The 15,360-nt window shown below is 35.4% G+C and overlaps 1 protein-coding gene and 1 non-coding gene across 2 annotated transcripts; one reads left to right on the forward strand and one right to left on the reverse strand.

Annotated features, from left to right (window-relative positions):
* Positions 1-5,649: 5,649 nt before the first annotated feature.
* Trnac-gca (transfer RNA cysteine (anticodon GCA)) lies at positions 5,650-5,721 on the reverse strand. The gene has a single exon. It is a non-coding gene; the product is annotated as a tRNA-Cys (tRNA).
* Positions 5,722-12,659: 6,938 nt separating this feature from the next.
* Positions 12,660-15,132, forward strand: LOC126978065 (uncharacterized). Its single transcript, XM_050826777.1, has 3 exons — positions 12,660-12,915; positions 14,549-14,800; positions 15,113-15,132. The coding sequence occupies exons 1-3, from the start codon at positions 12,660-12,662 to the stop codon at positions 15,130-15,132; spliced, it is 528 nt and encodes a 175-aa protein (XP_050682734.1).
* Positions 15,133-15,360: the final 228 nt, after the last annotated feature.

A 15,360-nucleotide genomic window follows, 5' to 3' on the forward strand; every position in this document is an offset into this window, starting at 1 on the left:
TTTTTTTTAAATTGCTTATAATAAATGGTCAAGGAGATTTAATGTAAAATATTACTTCTGCTTAAAAAAAATTTAAAAACTTTCTTCTCATTTCCACCGCTGACGTACTAAATAAACTTTAAAATTATCTTATATCTTTAAACGAGCAATTCTTGTATATAAACTCTCCAAGGCTCCAACGATTTTCATAAAATTTAGTATAAAATTGATCTAGCTAGGTTTCAATTTAAAAAAATGTACATTTATCCGTGTTATAATGAGAAACAGCTACAATAACATTGGAATACAAAGGTAAATTTCGCCACTATATTATACAAGACTGTAATAGCTCAGATGCGACATTGGGTAATCCGGAAAGCAGAAGACCCCGGTTTGAATCCAGATGTCCTATTAGTTAATTTTTTAATGTTTCAAGTTGTGTACATTCTTAAAAATCCGAGCAAGGCTCGGTCTTCCGGTTTTATAGTATACTCATATAACAAAACAATATAAAAGAAACTAATAAAAAAATATACATCAATCAAAGATTCAAACTTTTATCTAGATTAAAATCGATACATTTATATCTTAAGTCATTCTTTGTAACAATTTAAAACTCGAAAGAAAACGATTTTAAAATAGTAAAATAATCCTCTTCTCTCACAAGACGTGGAGGAGCTCCAAAGATCTCGATAAGCCGTAATAAAAAATGAAACAAGCGATATAAAGGAACGTTAAGGCATTAATGCTAACTTCCAGTTTCTAAGGAAACAATTTCTTCTCTACCTTCAAATATGCTGCCACTTACACCGAACCGTAATTCCGTTTGATATAGACACTAACGACTTAAAATAAAATCGGCATAAAGTTATATCTGAGAATAAACCTAGAATATCCAAAATGTTTACAAATAGTTTATTCGGATATACAATAATCGTTTATTTGCCGTAACTGCTTACAATTGCAAGCGTTTATTTGCAAGTAAAACATTTGACATTCGGAAAACTTCAGAATTATCATTGTATTGACAGTGCTATCAGCAATATAGTCAACATTTTTTCATAATATACTTGGTTTAATATCAGATATAACTTTATGCCAAGTCTATTTTTATGCCATAACTGTCTTATTAATAAAAGCAATATAAAGTTAATAAAAACTTTAAAATAACTTCTTTCGGTCATGTAATTATATAGTGACAAAGGTAAGATAAAGACAAAAAGTTTTAAACTTTACTTCGCGTTAATAATAAAACAGTAAAGGCATTAAATTTATGAGATAGATTTCTACTCTCTCTACTCTGAGATATTTACCAGTGCGAGGATCCTTTGCACAGGATGCTGGCTAGATTATGGGTACCACAACGGTGCCTATTTCTGCCGTGAAGCAGTAATGTGTAAGCATAATTGTGTTTTGGTCAGAAGGGTGCCGTAACTCACTAGCTATTACTGGAATTACTGGGCAAACGAGACTTAACAACATATCTCAAGGAGACGAGCGCAACTGTAGTGCCGCTCTGAATTTTTGGGTATTTCAAGAATCCTGAGCGGCACTGCATGGGCTGGGTGTATCAGTTACCATCAGCTGAACGTCCTGCTCGTCTCATCCCTTATTGTCATAAAAAAACTGTCATAATAAGTCATTAATGTCCTGTGGATGTTTACACAGTTAATCACGTTTTTTTATCTTTATTGTAATCTATTACATATTTTAGCGTTATCAGCAGTGATCTCTGTAAAGTATTCATTAAAATGGCGGTGTGTATATAACGAAACTACATTAATATGTGCCTGCATTATATGATATTATAGCGTCAGCATCATAAACAGCGCCGAAATGATGACTTATAAATGGCATCAGTTTTCTAATGGCGTGAGCCTGTGGAACATATTAGTATCAGAATACAGCAGGTGATGGCGTGGTATAAATCAAAATCAAATCAAAATCATTGTATTCATGTAGGTCACGGAAGTGACACTTATGAATGTCAAAAAAAATATTTTTCTGGGTTGAGCTAATGAGAAGAAGTATCAAGAAACTCTTTGCCACTCTTTTATACCAAGATTTACATTTTCATAAATTTACAAATCATTTTATAATATGTAAAATGATGCAACAAACATACTCAAACGTCAAATAGTCAATGCCTTACACGAGTAAGTCAAAAAAGTAAATGTAAATTAATACAAAAGTTATTGAGTACAGTAGCTCAATCATCCACACACATTATATATATATATATATATATATATATATATATATATATATATATATATATTTATATATATATTAACTTTTAAGAATCTGAAACCGAGTATCCGGCAACAGGATCATCCTGCCACCACAAGCAGCGCCCGTTCACGAGCATGACGGATGAGCCAGCCATCTCCTCCCAGTACCCCTGTCATGACCAAAGTGAAATTTTAGGTCATAATTGCCAACTAACACAAGAATCACAATACATGCTACAAATGACTAACGATAAGTGATAATATTCACCCATAGTCTTTTTAAATATATTTATATTATCAAGCTTTGTGGTCATAGCCTACATTGCAACTCTCAAGGAACTGTCTTCCGCTGAATAACAAAAATAGGATAAACTTTCCTATGCGTCTTATATCTTACGTCATGGATATGACATGAGTACCTTAAAATCTTCATTCCTTTTTTTCTTCATTAATTGTAGAAAAAATCAAAGAACTAAATTAAACTTCTTTGCGCGTAGCTTGTAAACTTATACTAATCTGAGTGGTTGGCAAGGCTCCTGTTAAACTCTACTATTACCAGAGAGAATTATTACAGCCATTATTACTTACCGCCAGGTAAACATGTGCAAGTTTATCCTTCTTATCTTTTTCAAAATGGCGGCGGTTGGGGTAATTCTATCCCTCATGTTTGCTGTTCGGTGTAACTGGCGGCCTATTTTATTCCAAACTCGTTCGCTCCTCCCTTAATTCTTCCAACGACATATTCATATTTAAATTTATGGCAAAACTTGTACTAGTTAAGAACGGACCATGCGATATATAACATTCCATTGTAGTAACTATGCGAGTTTCGCGTTTTAAAATTGCGCTTCGAATAATAAAGCGTTCGTGCCAACAAAATGCATTTCATTAATGCTTTGAAACTTGGATGCTTGGGGATTGCAAATTATTTGTGATTATATTTATACAATAAATATATAGAAACAAATCTTATAACTATATTTACAATACTATGACTATATAAAATTAAAACTATAATTACGTGAAAGTGTACCAATAATACTGGCAGCATTTCCACGTTGGATAGCTAGACTGATGCGTTGACCGAAATAGCTGCCAGCGCTTGGGTTTCCAGTATTGAGGCGCGAAGATAGTATTTTGAACATTCTCCGCGCCTCTGGGCCCCACGTGCCAAGTGCCTCGACACCAAACGGCACAAAGATGTATGACTTACTGAGACCAACATATTTGCGACGCATGCTGTCTTCGGCAGTCGAAGCAGCAGCCCCAGCACCAACTGACGTTACTTGGACTTAATAATAATAATTTAATCATGTGATTATATTGTTTTTAATATATTCATGTAGATTTATTGATCCTAATTCAATGATGCATATAGAACCGTCATAGAGCTGATTCATAGGGGTGAATTAAGGCGACACTAAATGCCAGCGACCTTGAGCGATATGAGTTCACGCCTGCCGGCCCGCCATCTATGTAACAAAGCCAATATTTTCAAAGTTCTTGCGTGGAAAACAGTTTATATTTATTTATATGCTTACAATCCTCGTTATTCACTACTAATCTGAATAAATGAACCTACACAAAAAAGTACAAGTCCCAAAAAACTTGTTTAACTTCAAAGAAAAGTGGTAGTTCAAAAAGGCTCGGCAATGTTAACTATAGCTAACAGCAAGCATTAGCAACCAAATAAGACTTAAGGGTATGTGTAACAGGATTAAGTTGTGTTCATAGCGCGAAATGTTATACTTTCACCACAAAACTTGTGTAAAAACACCATGTTTGCGTGTTTTCTGCTTAGGCTTCACCTTAAATCAAGAGATGTTCAATCTTAGGCCAGAATTCTAAACGGTATCTCAATACGTAACCTCTGATCATGTGTTTTGTCGATGTCTTTATAAGTGCCTATAAAAGAGACCAAATATACGAGACACCGTCTATGATACCTACCATAGTCCTAGGTTGGGTTGATTCTAGCGGCCGAATTCCACCACCGGGTATTACGTCAAAATGCAAAATAACAAATGCATCACGTTGACGTCTGGCTTTCCACAACTGCGCGTTTTGCAAGAAATTTCTTGCCTCGCACAGACACATTGTGGATTCAATAACCGGCTGCTGTTTTCCCGAACCGATACGACTTAGGAACCTTCAAGAAAAGGGCATAATCTCACCTTAAAAGCCGGCAACGCATCTCTTGACACCTATTTTTGCGGATATCGATGGGTGTCGCCTCACCACTCCCCATCCTCTTGCCTCTTGCCCGTTTGCCCACTCTTATATAAAAAATATGTTGATTGTCACAGTGTAAGGTGTCCTTTTGTAATGTGGTACGACTTCGATTATATTTTTAATATTATTTGTAGATTAGGCAGACAAAAATTAACGATTTATGTCGATCGCTCATTTATATGTAGCAAGCTGACCCGACAGACGCTGTTCTGTCAATAGAAAATAAAATGTACCTAAGTATTTAGGAATAATGAAGCCCAAAGCCATCGGAACTGTGTCGTCATCATCATCAGCCGGAAGACGTTCACTGCTGGACAAAGGCCTCCCCCAAAGATTTCCACCACGATCGGTCCTGCGCTGTCCTCATCCAACGTATTCCGGCGATCTTGACCAGTTCGCCAACAAGATGGTGTTGGGGCCAACACTACGTCTTCCGGTAGGTACGTGGTTGCACTTCAAGGACTTTACTTTTACGGAACTGTGTACTCAAAGATAATTAAATGAAAGAATAAAAGTATTTCTGGATGATTTATAATATGTAGTAATAAAATGATAAGGATTAATATCGTATTTGTGTAAATCGTATCTTTTACATAATCTCTTTATAACTGTAAATTTTTGAAATATTAAAATGGATTTAGTGTAAGAGGTAGGCAAAAGCCATTGCGGGCTTTTCTGTAAATCTATATAAGATACAAGATTCTACCGTACATTATTATGTTAAATCTCAAAGGGTTCAGACAGTGTCTTCGTTGAAAGCTCCCAGACGGCTTATTTTTCTCCAACATCTCCAACAAATATCGTTATTGTATACAAATTCAATGATAAAATATGATTAATTAATCATAATAAATGATTTTTATTTAATTATGATTCAGCATTAAAATACTACGTTCAACACCTATTTTTGTATCGCGATTTTTATATTATTCTGTTCCATACACAGATCCGCAATAGGGTTGCAAGATGGCAATCGAATATAATAATTATTGTGCGTTAACTTTATGTACGATACATTTGGTATATCTGAGAATCGGTCGCCATCTATTTTTTACACCCCAAAAAAATTTTATTTCTTTATACAACAATACAACGTTTGCTGGGTCAGATAATCTCATATAACATAAAGATTATATCATTAAGTGATAAAAAAAACAATATTAGTCGCAAAACAAAACAGTGCAAAAAAAATCTACTATAAGTTCCAAGGGGACACCCGGGTTTGAACCGGGGACCTATCGATCTGCAGTCGATTGCTCTACCACTGAGCTATATCCCCACGAGAATTAACGGCGAAAATACACTAAGGTATCTAAACGACTCATAAGGCAATTGAGTGGGATGACGCATTTGGGAATTATCAAGTCTGGTAAGCTACATTTTTATGAAATGTTTATATTAAGAGAGAATTGCTTATAAATGCTCGCACTGCGGTGTGCATGAATTGAAAGAAAGAAAGATTTTATTTTTATTTTGAAACGTATAAGTAATATGTACAAATATAAAAGATAATATGTAGATGTATGTAGAAAATAAAATTAAGATTGAACAAGCAAAAAACAAAAAAAAAATTAGAAATGAAATAAAGTGAAATTTATTTATTGCGTCAGATACAGTATTCGGCTTATTTAAATTAGCATGCAAAATGTGTAGTTAAAATTTTAAAATCCGTAACAATTCAAAATATAAAATTGAGTGTTGAGATGCCACGGATGCAGGAATTTTTACAAATAGCAAATACACCCTCCAAAAAAAAATTTGCCGTAATAAAAAAGCTTCTTAGGTAGTGCGATATCTAGTTGGAACGCAGCGGAAATCAATTCTTAATCTAATGTTGCATTATATCATAGATGCCAATAACTTATTAAATGTCGGTCGAAAGACCCCTTCTTCATTGGTCCAAAACACGTAATAGTCGCTACATGAATTTAGTTATGGACTCATTGTGATCAACTCATCAATTTTGAATATAGTCGAATAGTTTAGTTTACACCCATGCCTTAAATCCTCTATTAAAGATTCTAAAACAGTTAGCTTATTGCCAACATTAAAACATCCCAAGTCCTTATAACCATTACATCACCCAAACGAGTGTTGTAATGTTGTACTGAATTTCATAACAACACTCCTTTATTTTTTTCGATCCCTTCATGCGCAAAGAGTTTCAAGAGACAGCCTTCTTATTGCTCGATGCGTGGTGTCTGTATGAATTTCAAAAAAAGAACATTTACGTTTACGCGCGTTCCACACCACCAGAACGTCGCGCGCCGTAAAAAAAGTAGGTTATTCGATTAGCCGCCATTTTTTTCGATATTTTTATTGTTTTGTTTACAAAAAATTTGTGATTCAAGTTTTGACAGCACACCGCCAGATATTTTAATAATTGCACTATACAAAATATATATTACTACTAAAATAAATAATTCTTTCATTAAAACTTAGTTTATTTGTATAAAATCAGTAATGGATGATATTAGGTTATTACTAGGACTGACTATTTTAATGTTAGCAGTAAGCTAACTGTTTCAGAATCTTTTAGAGGATTCATATTCTGGGTGTAGATAAAGTCTTGTATGCAACTGTTGATAATTAGGTATTAAAACACTCATGTGATAAACCCACATTCGTGTTTTAATACCCCTTATTACGAAACAGTTGCACAAATAAGCTGGTAAGTTCGAGGTTCCTAGAATCAATAACTACTACAGAGACAGAACTTTAAAAAAACGCCTACCTTATCTATTAAACAGCTTGCCTGAGGACATCCGGCTAGAATCCAGTAAAAGAAAATTTAAAACTAAACTTAAGAAATATTTATTGTCAACACTGCCTTAAAATTTAAATTAGATTTTTTATTATATTTTTATCAATATTTGTTAATTACACTTGTATAAAATCAATGTTCTAATAAGCATTAATGAGACTTGATCCTGCAGACAAACTGTCCAAACAGTTTCGTGGGACTATGTTAGCTTTTAAGATTCTTTCTGTACATGATTAATAGTATATATAAAAAAAAAAATAAAAAAAACAATGACTATTCATGGATTTCAAGGGAATAGTTAAAACTTCCGAGATGTTAAATAACGCTTGCATAGCAGTCGTTTCGAAATCCTTCCCACAAGTATAGTGCGAAGGGAACGATGGCTGGTCCATGCATCAACTCGTGAAGTGGTGCTGCTTGTGGTGGAAGATCGACCTATTATAGTTAATAAATCATTGTATTTGTTGGATGCAATTACTAGTTATGACAGTAATCACGACCATCATGTTCACGAAGCATCCTTACACAAACAATGAATTGAAGCTCTGAAACTTGATTCATCCAATATACGATATTTTTTTATGAAAATAAGGGACGAGACGAGCAGGACGTACAGCTGATGGTAATGGATACGCCCTGCCCATTACAATGCAGTGCCGTTCAGGATTCTTGAAAAGCCCCAAAAATTCTGAGTGGCAATAGAACTGCGCTCATCACCTTCAGACATAAGATGTTAGGTCTCATTTGCCCAGTAATTTCACTAGCTAATGCTAACACATTACTGCTTCACGCCAGAAATAGGCGCCGTTGGATGCCGGATGCCGGCTAGATTATGGGTACTACACCCATAATCTAGCCGGCATCCTGTGCAAAGGAGCCTCCCGCTGGTGAAATTATTATATTATATTCATACAATTAATTCATTATCTCTTTTTATGAAACAATTTATATTATTTAAACACGACTCAAATATTGGATGCAACACCTAACAAACTCATTTGTTATATATTACAGCTATTGTAAAATACTCAATTTGATTGAGAACAGTGGCCGTTGAGTTTCTTGTATGTTCTTCTCACGAGCTCAACTTTTTACGAACATAATATGGTAAATTCAATAATTTAAAAGAATTATTTGTAGTGACGATCCGAAAGCAGTTTAAGGCTAATTGAATAAAGTTTTTTTGACTTCAAAGTAAACTTCAAACATCACGGAAGTAAATCTGAAATACCACAATCTTGCGTCGGTCGTAAACTAGAAGATATTTGCAGCGAAACATATTCAGCTATTCGGTACGTCAGTTACAATAAAATAACATTGGAAACACGCGTTACATGTGTAAGGAACAATGCAATTATAAAAATTTACTGTTAAATATTTATCTTTATAGACATTTTGTATTTTAAGCTGAGGCTATACTTATCTATACTAATATTATAAAGCTGCAGTGTTTGTTTGTTTGTTTGAACGCGCTAATCTCTCGTACTACTGGTTCGATTTGAATGATTCTTTCAGTGTTGGGTAGTCCATTTATCGAGGAAGGCTATAGGCTATGTTTTTTTTTTCAAAATTAGGGATCCGTAATAAAATTGCTATTTTGTAGTTACACAAGGTGTAAAATCGAAAACCTATTTTTGCGTGCGCTGCAAGAACTATTGACAATAGAACAAAATGATGTACAGGCTATAATATAGGCAAAATTTTATTACTTATAAAACTATCGCGTGAATTATACTTTATATGGCAAAACAACGTTTGCCGGGTCAGCTAGTGATATATATAAACATCTCGTGTCACTATGTACCCAATTGAACTCCTCCGAAAAGGCTCGCCCGATTTTCGTGAATCTTAGCGTAGAGAATTGGACAACATCTATTTTTCATCCCCCTAATGTTAACTTTGATTTTTTTTTTAATTTGTTTACTTATGATTCAGCATTAAAAATACATATATCTTCAAATTTTCACCCATCTACGATCAACAGTTACTTTTTTATCGCGATTTTAATATTATTCTAATCCGTCCACAGACACGCAATAGAGTTGTAATATGGCAATCGAATATAAGGATTATTGTAGTACGATAAATTTTATGTGTGATATATTTGGTAGGTCTGAGAATCGGTCGTCATCTATTTTTATACCCTAAAAATTCTAATTATTGTATTTTTTTATTACTTTATATGGCAATACAACGTTTGCTGGGTCAGCTCGTCTAAATATATATATTTTTTTTTTGTGCGTATGTTGTAACTGAACTCCTCCTAAACGGCTGGACCGATTTTAATGAAACTTTCTGTGTGTCTTCAGGTGGATTTGAAAATTGGGTAGATTCACAATTGAACTACCTCCTAAACGGTTGGACCGATTTTGATGATTTTTTGTATGTTCCAGTGAATTTGAGATTGGTTTAGATTCTCAATTCCGTCCATATAATATAATTCTCCTGCTCATGTGTATGTTAGTGAACTCCTCCTAACGGCTGGACCGATTTTTCAAAGTTAAGACGTGTGTACAGGACAACGTCTGTCGGGTCCACTAGTTAATTTATAATATTTTATTTAACTAATAAATTAATTTATAATGACAACAGAAATGTAATATGCCCAAATCACACATTATGGCATCATCAAAGTCAAAGTCAAATAAACTTTATTCAATTAGGCTTACACTAATCGCTTTTGAATCGTTACTACAAATATTTCTTTTAAATTCCTGAATTTACCACATGTTCGTAAAAAATTGAGCTCGTGAGAAGAACATACAAGAAACTCAACGGCCACTCTTTTCAATCAAATAGAGTCTTTTACAATGGCTGTAATATACATAACAAATTAGTTTGCAAGGTGCTGCATCTAATATATGAGTCTTGGTAAAATAATATAAATTATTTCATAAAAAGTAATATAGAATTAGCTGTATAAATATAAATTATCGTATATTGCATGAATCAACCTTCAGAGCTTGAACATGATTTATTAACAGGTCGATCTGGAACCATATACCATATGGAAAAAATCATTTTCTTCATTGTTTTTCAATATGTAAATGTATTTTAAAACGAATAAAGCCATGTACAATATATGTCCTTGTTTAGTAACCCATAATGGCTTCATATCAGAGGGTATATCCGCACTTGCGGGTACTTAGGATAGCATTATGCAAAATACATAACAGAACAAGCGCCGCAGTATATGAAGACCGCGAAATATGAAGGCGACACTAAATGCCAGCGACCTTGAGCGATATGAGTTCACGGCTGCCGGCCCGCCATCTATGAAACAAAGCCAATATTTTCAAAATTCTTGGGTGGAAAACAGTTTATATGCTTACAATCCTCGTTATTCACTAGTAATCTGAATAAATGAACCTACACAAAAAAGTACAAGCTATAAGAATAACTTTTCTGAGATAAGTACCAAAAAAATACGTCACGCCATGCCAAAAAACTTGTTTAACTTCAGAGAAAAGTGGTAGGTCAAAAAGGCTCGGCAATGTTAACTATAACCAACAGCAAACATTAGCAACCTACAAATAAGACTTGAGGATATGTGTAACAGGATTAAATAGTGTTCATAGCTCGAAATGCTATACTTTCACCACAAAACTTGTCTAAAAACACCATGTTTGCGTGTTTTCTGCTTACTCTTCGCCTTAATTACCAGTTGGAGTGGACAGGATACCTGCTAAGTGGATACCACAGCTGTATCTTTTTGACGAGAAGTAGTAAACAAGCCATTATTGTTTTTTTGGTTGGAAAGGCACCGTTACTAGTGAAATCATTGGGTTCATGAAACTTTACATCGTAAAGTAACAATTACAGAACAAGTACAGAATTCTCACTCCGCAAAATCAATTAGAGAAACAGGGACTCTTGCTTCCATACAATAAGGTCTAATTCAGATCGCACATTAAATTACATTTTTATTCACCTACAAGTTGCCTCTCTTTCTATCGCGTGACTGTAACCTCTTCTGACGACGTTAGGGTTGTCTTCTTTACCTAAAACTGCACCTACCTAGTATAAGATCATCTACTAAAATAGCTCAGTTTTTTCTATTATATAAATAGGTATGTAATCGTAGTTTTAAATCAATATTCTTTGCAGATACTAATGTATGCATTGATAAACGACATAGTGCTTACAAACCTACTTAGTATAGGAAATAAATAGGTAGCTATCATGAATAGTGATTTAATTATAATATTAATTACTTTTAATTGGATTGATTCAGCGTAGGAAGCTTAAAAATAACTTTAAACCTTAATGACCTTTAATATGCTTTTACTTTTTTATGTTTCTCCATTTCAAAATGATCAGTAGGATCGGTAAAGAAGGTGACAAACAGAGTTCACACATACGTGTGCTCGCTGGTGAGTCCTTACTGAATAGCCTCTCAAGAATCAAGAATTCTAAGCGGCATGCATTGTAATGGGCAGGAAGTATGAGTCATTGCCATCAGGTAATCGTCTGCTTGTCTCATGTCATAAAAATATCCTGGACAATTTGATTATGCCCATGCCATATTATGCCTTAGTCAACCACCACCTTCATACGTCATTCCACCTTCGCACGACACGCCACAATTTAGGATATTATCCCCACCATCTGGATGTGTGGCGGTCTTCCACAGTGCGGTTTTCAAGGAGCTTTCTTCCACGTACTGCAAAGCTGTTGAATGAACTTCCTTGTGCGGTGTTTTCGGGACGATACAACATGGGTACCTTCAAAAAAAGCGCATGTACCTTCCGTAAAGGCCGGCAACGCTCCTGTGATTCCTCCGGTGTTGCAAGAGATTGTGGGCGGCGGTGATCACTTAAAAAAAAAACACGCTCCAATATATGGCCGCCCTAAGCAGACCTTGCAACGAGCTATTATTGCAGAAGTGAAAACAATTGGAATGACCTAGATTGAATTTCAAAGTGAAGCTAAAGATCTTTCAGAATACAGAGCACTGTGAATTGCTAATTGACTGTAAAAAATACTGTTTTTTTTTTATGGAATAGCAGGACTAACGAGCGTACGGGTCACCTGGTGTTAAGTGATCACCGCCGCCCACATTCTCTTGTAACACCAGAGGAATCACAAGAGCGTTGCCGGCCTTTAAGGAAGGTGTACGCGCTTTTTTTGAAGGTACCCATGTCGTATCACCCCGGAAACACCGTACAAGGAAGTTCATTCCACAGCTTTGTAGTACGAGGAAGAAAGCTTCTTGAAAACCGCACTCTGGAAGACCGCAACACATTCAGATGGTGGGGATGATATCCTAACTTGTGGCGTGTCGTGCGAAGGTGGAAAGGTCGTGTTAATTTTATCCGCTGCCCAATAAATAAAAGTCCAACAAATTAGGCTCGGTTGTGATTTAATCTTATAAAAATAAGTGTGAACTAAGCTTAACTATCTTAATGTTCTATAAAACTGTAGTTGCTTACCTTTATCATTAAATAAACAAAATGTTGTTAATTTTGCTAAGTCTCCTGCCTCCCCTGCATGCCAGTTACGTGATCTCTCTCTACGGCGATGTCTACAGAGATACTACTTTCTTCTCTCGGACACTACCGTGGATCATAGACAATATCGGCGGCGAAATCAACCTGGACTTCTATTTGTTGGGCAGCGGCAGGTATTCGGTGCCGCAGATGTGCGCACTGGATCAAATGAGAATGAATCCATATCTTCAGGCACAGTATTTGAAGTGTGAAGCCGATGGTACGTCACATTTGCAAGATTTTGAGACAAAATATTACATTATCTTTGCACAAATAAAATTTGAAAACAAAATTTTATGAACGATGCGGGACTAGAAACCACGACCTCTCGTTTTCCATGCGAGTGACAGTTTCAGTTGGAAAAGCTTCCAACTGAGCTCACCGTTCGAGTGACGTATCGTCATAAAATCTTGTATGCTTTGGTTTAACTCTAATGTTGTGGCTTCATCTACAGGATCTACTTTACAGTTCATATAAATTGTTATCACTTTAAAAACATCACAAATTTTCTGCGCAAATTTCGAATATAAGTTTGCTAAATATTTTTTATATTATCTCCCTCTCTTCCTCAGAAAATTCTTTCATTTCATACTCATATGGGGGTTCATTAAAAATGTCTGTACCGTTAACTGTACATCTATCAGCATCAAAGGAGCCATAAAAACAGGATTCCATAATAAAATGCGTCCTAGATATTTCATATCTGTATCTAGAGATATGTCGAGATCCCTTATGTAGAGGTAATGATAAAGGTCGATCCAGGTCATGTTCATGCATTGTCATGTAGACTAAAATTGCATGACCAGATAATTTTGTAGTTTCTATCCGATATCGATAAAGCATTAGATTCTCAATTCGTCTTCATTAAGTCCGAACCGAAATTAATGATTTTTTTTTCAAGTAGTAAAATTTGTTTAAATCAATATGAAAAATAAAATGAAATTAAATATACATATCTTTATTCACACCACAAAAAATTTAATCTACAAAAATCGAGAATATATAACATTTGACGACCTGTATAGCCGAGTGGTTAGCGATCCTACCTACTAAGCTAGAGGTCCCGGGTTCGAATCCCGGTAGGTGCAAGCATTTATATGATGAATATAGATGTTTGTTTCCGAGGCATGGATGTTTAAATGTATTTACGTATGTTTATATAAATATATGTATGTTTAAGTAAGTATATTGTATTAAATATATCATTGTCTTGTAACCCATAACACAGGCTATATATGCTTAACTTGGGGCAAGATAATTTGTGTAAAAAGTGTGTCAATATATTATAACAAGCAATACGCGGCCTTATCGCCTGTAGCTGTACTGAAATTGTTTTAGTTGATCAGATAACAGTGGGTAACAATATATAGTAAATAATACCAAGAACAGAACTAATGAATTTGCTACATTGATAAATAATAATTTAGGAGCATTGTTTTGAAAGATTGGAGAGTTTGAGCCTTTCTGATTTCAGTGGGAATAGAATTCAGGTCAGGAAGGTTAACAGCTGGCACAGTAAATATAAAAGTTAAACAGTGGGAGACTCCTTTGCACAGGATGCCGGCTAGATTATGGGTACCACAACGGTGCCTATTTCTGCCGTGAAGCAGTAGTGTGTAAGAATTACTGTGTTTCGACTAGCGCAGTTGTAGTGCTGCACAGATTTTTTGGGGTTTTTCAAGAACCGGCACTGCATTGTAATTGGCAGGGCGCATCAATTACCATAAACTGAACGTCCTGCCCGTCTCATCCCTTATTGTCATAAAAAAATGAACTGTTAAATATGGAAGTCTTATGAACAGGTACAAAGTAAGAAATTATATATATTTTAACATAACATTTTTTGCTTTCAGGTAGACCAAGCGAGTTATGTCTTTGTGAATCTGGTATAGAACCTCACAAATATAAACATTGTGTCCTAACAAAGGGATTATACAACAGTATAGCTGCACGAAAATACGACCTATTAGGCGTCGACGCAAGCCCTATAGTGGAAATAGGATACAAGAATACAGTATTTGAAGTGGAAGACAGTTGGTACTTGAAGAAAATATGCACAATATTTGGTGATAATCCCCCACGGGGTTGCATCAAGCCCTTCGCATGTAACAATACTGAAGTTTTTATTCAACGGTCTACTCCGAACGTGTTTGATTGTGATTGTTTTAAATGTGATCATGGTTCTCCACATCAGGTTACTTCCACCGAAGTTTATACAAGCAGTAGTAAGGCAGTAGCTTTTGAAAGATGTGATGATTGTGAGATACCATGAGACGCATAATAATAATAATCATTTATTTCGGAATCATTCTTGAGATTGCATCCATATTTGTTGTACAATTTGCATTCTTACAAAATAGTGTTAGTAATAGCTTATTAAATCACATATTTAGAAAAAAAATAAAATAAAATAACAGGCTGGTGGACCTCCCGATGATGACGGTAAATTACTATACGACTGCGTGCAGCCGTATCCAACGATCCAGCATCGGGGAGTCCCACCGGTCCGACAGCGCATGCAGTATGGTGTTGGGCATGTCGCGCATGCGGCGAATGGTAGACGTGCACCGCTTGCGCATGATGGCCGCTAAACCATCTGTGTGAGCTGCCGCGAACATAGCGGAGGCGCTGCAGTGGCGCGGCAGTCCCATCAGCACCCGGAACG

This window comes from Leptidea sinapis, chromosome 47, assembly GCF_905404315.1.
Source record: "Leptidea sinapis chromosome 47, ilLepSina1.1, whole genome shotgun sequence".
NCBI lineage: Eukaryota > Metazoa > Arthropoda > Insecta > Lepidoptera > Pieridae > Leptidea > Leptidea sinapis.